At 37.9% G+C, this 12,861-nt stretch overlaps 1 protein-coding gene across 7 annotated transcripts; it reads right to left on the minus strand.

The window, feature by feature from the left end:
* Nucleotides 1–606: 606 nt before the first annotated feature.
* Nucleotides 607–12,131, minus strand: LOC110826831 (ATPase family gene 2 protein homolog B). Of its 7 annotated transcripts, none has more exons than XM_022057863.2 (10): nt 11,594–12,131; nt 9,971–10,779; nt 9,377–9,554; nt 7,493–7,704; nt 6,614–6,796; nt 4,492–4,720; nt 3,980–4,180; nt 2,503–2,660; nt 1,546–1,794; nt 607–773 (listed from the first exon to the last, which is right to left on the minus strand). In XM_022057863.2, the coding sequence occupies exons 2-10, from the start codon at nt 10,733–10,735 to the stop codon at nt 627–629; spliced, it is 2,322 nt and encodes a 773-aa protein (XP_021913555.1). In that variant the 5' UTR covers nt 10,736–10,779; nt 11,594–12,131; the 3' UTR covers nt 607–626. The 7 variants fall into 7 exon arrangements, with proteins under 7 accessions (XP_021913555.1, XP_021913557.1, XP_021913556.1 ...); XM_022057865.1 differs by lacking the exon at nt 11,594–12,131 and adding an exon at nt 11,225–11,583; XM_022057864.1 differs by lacking the exon at nt 11,594–12,131 and adding an exon at nt 11,044–11,583.
* Between the last annotated feature and the right edge of the window lie 730 nt (nt 12,132–12,861).

The following is a 12,861-nucleotide window of genomic DNA, read 5'->3' on the forward strand; positions in this document are numbered from 1 at the left end:
AAAACTACAATGTTTCGGAAGCTGTATTCTGCTTCTGTCTTCAGGTAAAATGAGGGAAAGAGGAAAGAAAGTCTACCTGCTGGGCCAGACCAGATCTGGTACCACCACAATCGAACAGAATCTAGCTTCCAAAACATTGTAGTTCCAGATGACAGACAAAAGGCCAAGTATTTCTTTATATCAAAACTAAATACCACTATGCCCTTTCACTTTCAAAATCTCAACACTAATGAAGTTCAGTAAAATATTTTATGTACAGTCTTATGGGAGTTTCTTCTTTCCCATCAAATTCAAAAGAAAGGTGGTAATCAAAACTTGTGTAAGACTGTGGGTAGCTTTTCACAGTACAAGGGGCATTTTAAAGTTTTTGTGTCCACCTTCAAGCCTGGATATGAATGCCAAGTGGGTTTTCCCCAAAGTTCTTCCTTCACAAATTTTGATGACTAGTGTTTCTGTAGTCCCTCTACTGATGTTCCAAGACAGAAACCCCAAAACCAGAGAAGAATCAAAATGAGAAAATTACTCATGGAAACAAAAACACACACCCATCCAATAATAGATCAAAACTCATGACGAAGCAAATCTGGAAATTGTGCACTGCAACACTCACGATAAGACGAGCAACTTTATTTATCCATACTTTTGTAACAGCTGTACCAATCAACCTGGTCCTGAGACAGGGATGGACGCAGGTGGCATAATACCTGCACAAAATGTCTGTGTTTCACCTGTTTCACTGCCATTCCCTCTTCTGTCAGTGCACAGAATGCAGCCTGCAAGCACAGACACACACAATGTCAGAGCAATATCCATAAAGATAATTCAAAAGTATTAGTCACACATTTTTAAGTTACTCCCATATGGAATTCGATTCTGTTGGGTTCTGACAATGGTGTGATATAGTCAGGTGTATTGAGTTTTTAGACTTTTTGACCTTAGACAATGGACAAAGTCCAAAAACCCAATAAACCTGACTTACACGTGGAATTAAGATTCAAGGCATTTTGCTGGCATCATGAAATAGTACCAAGAAACATAAAAGAATTCCATAAAATTAGTGAAGGGTTTCAATCCCCAAGCAATTCACTGGATATATTTCTATATTTCACATCTCCTTAAGTAAAAGTGGAGAAGAATATGTTTCCACATCTGTGTCCTAAGTAACTGCTTTGAATGGTAGACAGCATTACCTACGTAACAAAATGGTTAAGTTCAAACTCATGTACTGTCCACGAGCCGGAGAGTATACCTGACGTCTTTGAGGGAGGTGGGGTAGAAATCTGTGCTACTAGCAGACCGAAAGACTCTCGCAGCTTATACAGGCCGTACGTCGTGAGCCAATGTATTGACTGACTGATAGCACAATGTTCTTAGGTAAGGAATACATCACCAGCGTATGCGCAGAACCCACTATCCCCCCTGCCACACAAGCAACGGCTGACAAGGCCACGTCTACTCTCGTGGCTCGTGGACAATAGTGACCACCCATCAATTAAGCTAATCATAATACATGCTTAAGCATATATCACCCACACAGCTACTCACCTCTCTACAGAGACTACCTAGATCAGCACCAGTGAAAAGATCTGTGGCAAGGGCAAGAGACTGCAGATCAACACATTCACCAAGTGGAGTGTGTGCTGTGAGAATACGCAAAATATCCAATCTAGCTGCAGCATCAGGTGGAGCCACAAAGAGCAACTTGTCAAAACGTCCAGGTCGTAGCAAGGCATCGTCCAACATATCTGGTCGATTTGTTGCAGCCATTACCACTATGCCCAGGTTAATCTGTAACTACACACACACAATGCAGAATCTTAAAAAAAAACTGTATTCTTGAACTTATAATTTTAAATCTACTGCAGGATTTTTGGAGAGAATAGCAAAATATAATACAGAACATATCCATGAATATAGTACTAGACCATGTTTGACAAACTATTTTTCTTTTAACTTTTGTATATGGCAAATAATTGTTCACATTAGTTTCTGTGTGTAGAAGCAAATTCACACTGGGCTAACACATGACGGACAAGGGTTCACTGTATTTCTGATCATATATAATGAGCTACAACAGAAAGACATCACACAAATATGACAAAAAGAATGCTACTTTTCTACATGAAATCAATTAAAGTATTTTATTTCTGGTTACAAAATTATCTTTATGTAACATCACTTAAAAGCAACCTTTTTTATTATAGTAAAAATTGGATTTTAACACCAAAAGGACTCCCAGAATTTTTTTATTAGAACACACCACCACAAAAATGTTAACAACAGAGAAACTGAAAAATATAGTTGATGAGATGTAAGGATACCAACAAAACTAGAACAATCGCTTGAAAAGAATGGAAAGACACTATCTTCCACAGTTAGCATTTTATTGCCAAACAAATGGAAAATAAGACTTAGAACCAAAATGATGAAGGAAAGACAAGCAGACCTTAACAACACAATTCTACAAAGTTCATGATGATAAATACTACTCTTTCTAATCACCTGCGAATGGCAAGCAGACGTACTCCCTCTGTAAGTTTTATGCATGGTAGAGAGAGAATCTCTCTGGACACCAATTCCATCCATCTCAGTGAGCAAAGCTGACAACACACGTTCCTGCACCCCTCGTTCTCTGTGGCCTCTACTACCAACCAAAGCATCTGCAAGAAAAATATATAAACGGTAAGAAAAGCTACCATTTTGTGTTCTGATTTCATTTGGTATATCTCTGCTCCACTTTCATGTGTCCACTGACAGGATACTGTTCCCACATACATATGAACACTGACCTGAAAACAACACACAGCTGGGAGAAATACTAAATCACTTCACAGCAGACACTGGCCTCTGCCACGGCAAAAATTAAATATCACTTGAACTTATCATAATATTGAATATTTTAACAAAGATGTGATGCAATCATAATCATAATCATAATCATAACCATCATCATTTGCTGACGCTGCACCATGTGGAACATCTTATGACAAAGTCTCCCTCAACATATTCACATTACTCTTTTTTACATACCTTCTATCAACTGCTCTCTCCTTATTCTCCCTAATGGTTACTTATTCATAACCTTCATTTCTCATGGCATTAAAAAATCTGTACTATTTCCCATGTGCAACACTCGCCCATACCATTATATTCCAGAAGACGGCTGTCTTCTGGGTGTTATGCCATGTAGTCTGGTAGAGCTTCACCAAGATGACAGAGGTGCTTAATGTTTCCATCACCAGGGTGCTCTCACAGCAACAACCCAGAAGACAGCCATCTTCATATTCAATGCCCTGAGAACTTCCAATCTCACAATGTATCCTTAATTACATAATTTTGTTTCGCAGTATTTCTACCTTAAAATTTTCCAAATATCCCAGTTTTGGATTCAAATTTGCTCAAAATGCAATAAAATATCTGTAAGCTACATAAAATTTTGAAGTGTAAGGTAAATATAAGCACATCTATTTATTGTCCTTAGGTTTTCATGGCTGGTATTCAAAGTACAAATTTGGCTTTCTATTTCTGGCTGAGAAGCAAATGACAATGCACACATCACGTCAGGCATAAAGTAAATGCAGCTGTTCTGTTATGTAAAAGTGCACATTTTTAATTTTGCACTGCATTATAAAAGTGGAGTAATTTCAGTCACAAATAATAAAATGATGTTCAGTCAGTTAATGAACTTGCCTCTGATAAGAATTGTCCTCCTTTCCTGATAGCTCAGCTGAGATATCAACAGCTTTTGCACTTCCCCTCACTGGTTAAAAACTTCATGTTAATAGCCAGGTGGTAAAAATACAAGAACTGTACTGTGATCCTGTGTACAAGAATACAGCAGCAGAGACTCACATCCTGAAATACAGGTATAATGGGTACCCCTTCCAGTTCAGCAATAAGTTGTCGTACTATACTGCTACTGATATTTTAACGCAAAGAAACCTCAAGCCCAAAATAGTTCAATAAAATTTACATTTACCTATTTCATCGATGAAGAGGATAGTCGGGGCCCCCAGTCTAGCTCGATGGAACAGTTCACCAATGCTCTTCTCAGCATCTCCCACATATGGTGTGTAGAGATCGGCAGCAGAAACAGAGAGGAATGTGACATTCATAGCACAAGCAAGTGCATGAGCTAATGATGTCTTTGCACAGCCTGGTGGTCCATAGAGTAGAACACCTAAAATGTACAGTATTCAGTAACAGATTGCTGACATCCACACTTGTAACAATTTTATCTTTTTTTATTCCTAAAAGGTATAGACTTTGTTTCAAATGAAATGGAACTGAAACAGGAAAAAGTTAGCCAATTCTGCTGGTAACTCCAGACATGATCTGCTTTAACAGATATGTAAAACAAAACAAATCTGTCCAGACATTTCAGTTTTACAAACAGCTCCCTTATAATTATTTTAAGACATGACAAAATTGGTATTAAAACAGTTGTCAAAAATGGAAAGTTATCCAATATTTAACAAAAAATTTCAGTACCTTTAGGCTGTAGGAGTCCAAATTTTGTAAAAGTTTCAGGATATAACAATGGCCATTCAATAGCGATACGCAATGACTGCTTGATATTATCCATGCCACCAATGTCTGAAAGTTTGAAGGGTCGAGCTGCAACTACACCCAAACCACCTCTCAGTGATGATGGCCTAACTCTAGCTACTGAAGCCTGGAAGTCTGAGAACCATTCTTCTGAACTACCTGTGTTCACTGCCTGTATATGACAACAGGAGGAATGAACAACATAAAGAATCACTCACCATAAATAGCAAGACTGAAAATCATTAATTTCAGCACAATTTGTGATTTTATTTAACCTAAACACATATAAAGTGTAACTCTGTATCTTTTTTTATTATTCCTTGATTATGCATGTGCTGTATCAGTGACATTTATAGCAAAATTTGATACATCAGTTACTCCTGAACCCAGCCATGCTAGCATGCTCATGCGCGCACGCTCTCACACACACACACACACACACACTCAAACAGGAAAACACTGATGACATCAGCAATTTTCCTTCATACTCATGGTTACAGGACACACAAATGAAAACAAAAACAAGAAGTTTTCCATCCATTAATACATCAATACAAAAACAATAACGCAAACATTTTACAATTTAATAATCCATTCCTGTACATAATTTTCAGTATTCCCACAGCCCATAATTTTTAGGCAAACTCCAACATTTTTCAATGAATCTGAATCCATATTTTTTAATATAGAAAAATGTTTTGCAGACAATTTTTAATCTCCTTCTATAATTTGGCAAGAATATCACAATCAAATTAAAAACATCAATAGGATCTATTTTCAATTAGCTTCCAGTACTCACATACTGGTGGAGAATTTAAATACAACTGGTTCCTCCTTAGTTATTACAAGAATATGTAGAGTTACATACATGGTCTAACCTTTATCATGTGGTAATAGAGGATTTAAACCCCCTTTACTATGGGGCTCCAAGTAATAATTCAATTCTGGGATTAACAGTTTAGCAGTAAGCTGACACACAGCCTGCTGGATCATGTGTTAAGCTGAGACACACAGCCAGTAAAGGTTAATATTAAAGAACTTCTTACTCACTATTCTGGAATTCTGTATTAGCTAACTACTGCACATTAAAATAAATTGCAAATACATTCACTCTAGTATGAACTATCCAATTACTTTTGTTTAAAGGTCCTGCTTTTGAAATTTGTTGACCTCTATAACTTCACACTCTACAACTTTGGCCTTTGGGAATGAACAACGTCAAATTCATGGTAATCTAGAGATGGCAACTGCAGCATTTGCTGAAATGTTTAATTTTCAACATTCGATGTGACTCATCTCCTAAAGCTGATGCTGTACAATGAAACTCAGCCATGTAAACCTAAGGATAAGAATAACTTCATATTCTTTCTACAACTGTTCTGGTTTAGCACAAGAAAAAGCTTTAAAAAAAAAATTCTTCACATTTTGAGTATCTTAATTCATCTAACACAACCTGCAAACAGAACTGGTATTAAAATAAACAACTTTAGCATTCATATATTTTAGCTCATGGAAGGACTGTATCATCATCATCATCATCATCATCAGTATTACACATTAAACAAAACCTTAAAAATTAATTGCAAACAATTCCTTGTTTTCTCTTCATTTATGTTAACACTGTATGTCAACTTCTACATTCTCCATTCACATTATTTAAACCAGTCAGTATAACAGCATGTCCTTCCAGCAGTTTCAACCATCTGTCTGCACTATACATCATCTTGCATCTTCTGGACTTTCCCATTGTCCTACATATTTCGCTTCACATCTCAAAATGTACATGACTGGCATGTTGATATTACAGATGATGAAAAATTAAAATACATGAACATGAAATGGTGTATAATCGCATGACAGTCGTATCACGTTTTGTGCAAATCTATCTAAAGGGTTAAAGGTTACTAAGGAAGAAGACATACAGACAGATAGACACAGACTCAAATAGACACAGCCATTGCACTGTCACATGTCTATGATTATAAGTAAACAAAGTAGACAAATACTGTGGTACTAAGTCAGAAGCTTATTGCACACACAATATATTGAAAACCTTCATACATACATTTCTTCGATACCTGCCAAGAACAACGTCTTGACAGAGGAGTGAAAGATCTGCTCCAACATAGCCAGGAGTAAGATGTGCTACCCTGCAACACAATTCTGTCTCTTCCTGAATCAGCAATGGTGATACCAGCTTCTGCAGTATCTGTTCCCTCTCACTTTCTGTAGGAACTCCAATGTGCACCTACAACAGACAATGAACAGTGTTTCATAATGAAAGCAAAAAACTGACAGATATCAAATTATAATTAAAAAATATTTTCACTTGCCACTTATCCATGACATCGCTGCAGAATCTTTTAATCTCCCTCTGGAAGGAATAAGATTTGAGGTGATGTTAGGTTGCAATAAGTTAGGTTAGTTTAACTCCTCACTTGAAGAAACATGCGAGGAAATTCAGAACCAAATGAATACACGGAGTTATAGAAGTTTAAACTAAAACAAGAACAGTTCTTAAATCGAGGAATCACGTGTAATCTAAGATCACACAGACTTTGACCAATACTAATGTGCAAAGCTCCTGTGTTCACAACCAAGGCAAATGTTATTATGTTCAGAGAGTTTTTATTTCTTTTGCAGATGTCTTTCACAGATGATAAGTACCTGTTATTAGCCAAAGAAAGTTAGAAAATTACATGGTTTTCTTCAAAAGTCTACTTTAGTTGGTGAATGTTTTCATACCCACAGCCACTTACAAACAAAAATTCTTAATAGCTTTTTATTTTTTTATTTAGATTCTTATCCCTTAGCTGTTTTTGTCTTGAAAATGTACCAAGTATTAAAGAACTTATGTAATGCGTTGTTTCACTTACTATCACATCATAATGGCAAAACCACGTGTCCATACTACTGTCTGGCACTGTATACATATAAATAATACCTCTGTTTCCAGTCGCCCTGGTCTGCGTACAGCTGGATCCAATGCATTTGGTCTGTTGGTAGTAGCAATAACCACAAGGCCTCTGACTTGATTTGCATGATCCAACAGTGTAAGAAGCTGTGCTGAAGCCCGTGTCTGGTGTGGAGTCAACCATCCTGCACCTTTTCTTGGACATAGGCTGTCCACTTCATCCAAGAGCAAAATACATACACCTATGAAGAAACAGATAGCCGTTATCTAACAGCAAAATCTTTATCCATCTAGAAATGTTGCACTTTATTTTCACAGTCTTCATCTACAAAACCCTGCTGAAGTAACACATTTTTTTATACTTCAATAACTCTAACTTTAAGATGAAAATCTGTGAAGAATTGTCGTATAATTTTTCTTTTCATCTGACCAGAAAACTGAAAAATTATACAACTTGTGTATAAAATTATGTTGACAGTGTATCCATACAATACTTTAACATATTCTCATCCCTGTTCAAAGTTTGTAACGTTCAACACAAACCTTGCAACACAAAACATTTGTTGACTTCTCACGATTAGCTAAAAAAAGGTCACCATTTACTGCCACCAAATCACAAACTATATACGAGGCTCGTCCACAAAGTAAGTTTCCCTGGGGCCGTTTACAGAAACAAAACACAATTTCATGGAAATATTTATTGCAACAGATAGAGCAAGTGTCCAGCTATTTTTCACCGGAATTGAGACATTTGTCATACCATGGGACCAACTTTTGAATACCTGTGTCGTAGAAGTCTGCCGCCTGGGATTGGAACCACTGTGTGACAACCATCTCCGCCTCTCTGTCATTCTCAAAATGCTGACGCTGACCGGACAGGAATTTCTTGAGGTGTAGGAAAAGATGGAAATCACTGGGAGCGAGGTCCGGGCTGTAGGGTGAATGATTAAACACCTCCCAGCTGAACTCCTGCAGGAGACTTGCTGTCCGTCGAGCCATGTTCGGCCTAGCGTTATCACTGACCGCACTTCATAGTCGGCGGGAGCTGGAATAAGAACCTCCATCTTCAACAGCTGCAACGATGCTACTGTGAGAACTCGGGAAGTACCGTTAGTGCATGCGCCATGCTACGTCATTGCTCTATCACGTACGCACAGTCGCTTCGCGCAATATAAGGTTTGCTAGCTGTGGGACGAGTGGGAAACTTACTTTGTGGACGTGCCTCGTATTTATTTGCAGTCATCATGTTATTTTCCACAAAAATTACCTTAACAGATTTTGCTTGCCAGTATGTTACACATATTCATCATATGGAAAAATGCATTTTAAATCCCCATAATACAAGGCTGTGAGCCATGGTTAACAGTCTAGCAGTATGCTAGTGTGACACGTGTAAAGCTGGGCTGTGCATAAGATGGAACGCAAGAATGACAAAATTTAAGTAAACATGAAATAGGGAATTTGAAAGTTCATTCTTGGGAAACTTAATCTGATTTGAAGATTTCTGTCTTCTGGGTTATTGCGCTGTGTAGTCCGGTTGATGTTAACCAAAGTTTCAGAGGTCATACTGCCTCCGTCATCAGGGCGATGAATATTAATCTGATTTAACAATGTGAGCCTCTCTGTGTCAAATTACATAAGGGAATCAGACTGACCTCTGAGTTGTGGTATGTAAGGTAAGAAGACAGAATACCATCGTCACCAGAGATCAGTGACGTACGGCAGAATGAGTACACCCAACATGCAATTAATGGCCAATGTTCATGAAGGAAAATGTGGTGTAAGCTCTCATGTACTATCTGTAAAAGGACATTAAAAATGTTACCAGTTACTGCATGTTTTTTCACAATACAGTCAAGTACCTATAAGCTTAAAGCATGACTAACATTTCTATCCAAAACAATTTTTTTTCACCTTCCCGGGTAAGGTCAGCTGCCTCCCCAAACACTTCTCGCAACCAGCCTTCAGTGTCTCCAGGTCGAGGGCAGTAAACCTCTGGGCCTCGCACAGTCACCAACACTGCTTTAGAGTCTGAAGCCACGCGACGAACTAAACTTGTTTTCCCACATCCTGGAGGCCCCACAATCAGCACCTATCAGAGTTCCAAAGGCCATAAATTTTACTGTTTTATATCATTCCAGATATTATATTTAAGTATTCAATATAAGTAAATGACATATGAAGGTCTTTTAAGCTACTAATGATATTTACATTCTTGAAAATTTAAATTTAAAGGCATATGCAAGAAGAAAACCTTGAACTCCAAAATTATTTCAAAATACTGATTTCTTTCATGTCTTCTTCTTAATATCCACCCTCTACTCAACCACTGCTCAATCATAAAAATGTACACGGACATTGAAGTAAAGTTTGAGTTCATTTAAGTAAATAAATTACATTACACACATCAAAATATTACATACACCTTTTTGAAACTGAGAGTTCTGAAACAAAATTTATATCCTTCGCTGTTGCCAAAATAGATAGTTAACTAATTTCACCTCTTACCTGTTGGCAAGGTCTGAGTTCCAATTTCTCAGCAGCCTGCCAATAGAACTTATGCTGACACATAATCTCTTGAAGAGCATGATATGGACCATCAAGTCCACCAAGAGGAACCTCAGCACAGGGATCCTGAAGCTGCTCAAGCCACACCCTACTCAGCTGGTGAACCACAGAAACATTTGTGCTAGACACAATTCTCCCAATAGTTGGGGCACTATCATTTTCTGACTTACCAATGTCATGAATCACAATGCAATTAATCCCAAACTTCTGGCACTGAGGCAGATTTTTTGTGTAAACTATGGAATCTTCAATCAGTACATACAACTTCAAAATGTTTTTTACAATGTCTTTAAGAGTGTCAGTGTCCACCCGCCAGGTTTTATTGTCACTTACATTTTCAAAAACTACTGACAAATGTAAATCTCTAATAGCAACACAACAAGAAAGAACCTGAATCTGTTCCAATGACAACTCACTGCATGACTGACTAACTGCTTTCCAAGGTAAGCCCATTAACGTTCGCTCGCAACCACTGAAAGTTATGACGCTCCCATCTAACTGACAGAATGCACTGTGTAGGTCACTTTTCCAATACAGCTTGCACACATATTTTATGGATGATGATATCTGTACAAGAACGTAGCATCCAACATTACACGTTTTTAAAATTCCTGAATAAACACTTGGTAAATAACATTTTTGAACTGTTGAAATGTCATCTTGTAGTGCAAGTACTGTGAGAGGTTTCAGTTTCTTGATGTCCATACTTCACGCCACCATAACTCCTTGCACTGTCAATACTATTTACCCTATAAATAAGTACACATAATAATAATTCACAGATTCTTATGTTATATAACAATTCTATAAAAAACAAATAACTAATTAAATGGCTTACAGAACCCGAAGGTTCATCACCGAACTCACCAATGTCCTCCACCGGAACCTGTCCTGGGCCAACAAAATCAAGTCTCCTTCAACTCCTATCTCCCATGCATCCCGCCTGAGATTATCCTCTCACCTAAGTCTAGGTCTCCACATTAATTCATCCTCCCACATGAGCTGTAACTTACCACCAGTTATTTCCCTTAACTTCCTGACTAATATTTCGTGTGCATTTCTCTTCCTTCCAATGTGATGCACACACCTCAAGGCATTGACTTGATCACTCTGATTTTTCGTGCTGCTTCTCATTATTTGAGTTTCCGGGAAATACACACTAACCTATAATTGTTTTCAATACAAATATCGTACCTACTGCCATTCTAGACATCTATCTGCATCTGAAGAAAGAACACACGTAGTACACGCTGTATGGTAAAGATGTCGGTAACAACCAATAATCTCACATGTATTCGGAAGTTCTGAGCTGGCGCAAACCACGCCCACCAAAAATAAAATCTATCTTAACCTCACTATGCAAGACGATCCATATATGCATAACCGAAACACTGTATTAACATCTGTAATCTACTCTTAAAGTAAGTAATATAATATCTGGATAAATAATATAATTGCCGCACAAACAAAACATTTTGTGTATAAGGTTGTTAAAACCTTGTTGCCGCCTACATATCTCACAATGTATAGAACTGATAATATTATATATATTCATGAACATACCGTAACGTTGATTGCTTCACTGATAAATATGAACACTGTTAAGTCATTTATTACTTGCATGGTTATTGTGAATACAATTTTAAAATATTCTCGTCACATGTATACGGAAGAAACATGAAAGAAAATAATGAAAATATTTTCGAAATAGTTCCAGAGATGGCCACAAGATGATGCAGTTCTTCGTTTCTAAATATCGATTTCCAACCGACCTCACTATTCAACGGCGGCGAGTTGCTAGGCATTTGTGCCACCTACCGAAAATCACAGAAAACACACTTGTAAAATACACTTCCATGATGCTGATGCTGTTAGTGTCTATATTCACATGATCAATGCATTGACATAGAGGTTGTAGATTATCAGTATTGATTTAACAAAGTATGACGCTCTATATGATATACAGGTTAAACCTCACTTGACCTAACCTAACCTAACCTAGAAGGCAACCTAATCCAATGAAACTTGTCCCAAGCAAGCTTAAACGAATCCAAAATAACCGACCCGCATAGGATCAAACCCACCACCGCTTAAGGAGTTCCAGATGACCTTCCAAACCTTCTCCAGCAATTCCCCATGACAAAAAATTTGCTCATTACGTCTCTAGGACTTTCCCAAAATTTCTCCAGGAATTTTCCTGGAATTCTCCAGGATTCTCCAGCACTTCTCTAGGACATCCCCTCGACCACCCGATGAACACGATATAAATTCTCCAGGACAACCCAACCCATCGCGCACAACAACCTTATATAACTTACCCTTAACTTACCTGACTTAACTTAACGTAACGTAACAGTGGCGGATCGTGAGTCTGAGCATTGGCAGTGGCATCATAACAAAAAATAGTCAGCACACAGAATTACTGAACACTCATTAACAATAACCACGAAACAGTTTGTGATACAGAAACCAGTCTAAAACACGTGGTACCGGGCCAGGGTGTTTACTAAAAGCCGGCTGTGGGGACTGCAGCCCCTATACGCGCTCTACCAGTGAACTGCCCCTCACTCTACCGCCCGCCGCGCTCTCTACTTTTGACCGGCTAACCGCGCTGAAATCCTTGCAGCCGGATGATAGCCCCGTTCTGCTTCGCACTCCTCGCCTGACAACGTGAGGGGCAACATTAAAATAATGATATAGAGGAAAAAAGTGTTACAAATTTTATAAAAACAAAAAATATATTTTTGAAATTTTGAAAAATTATATACTGTGGTGCAGCTGCTATGAACGGGCCGCCACTGTGTATATCTTCACCACTAACACTTGCTACA

This window comes from Zootermopsis nevadensis, unplaced genomic scaffold (assembly GCF_977971745.1).
Source record: "Zootermopsis nevadensis isolate Lab colony 2312 unplaced genomic scaffold, Znev_1.0 Znev_ptg000020l, whole genome shotgun sequence".
Classification (NCBI taxonomy): domain Eukaryota; kingdom Metazoa; phylum Arthropoda; class Insecta; order Blattodea; family Termopsidae; genus Zootermopsis; species Zootermopsis nevadensis.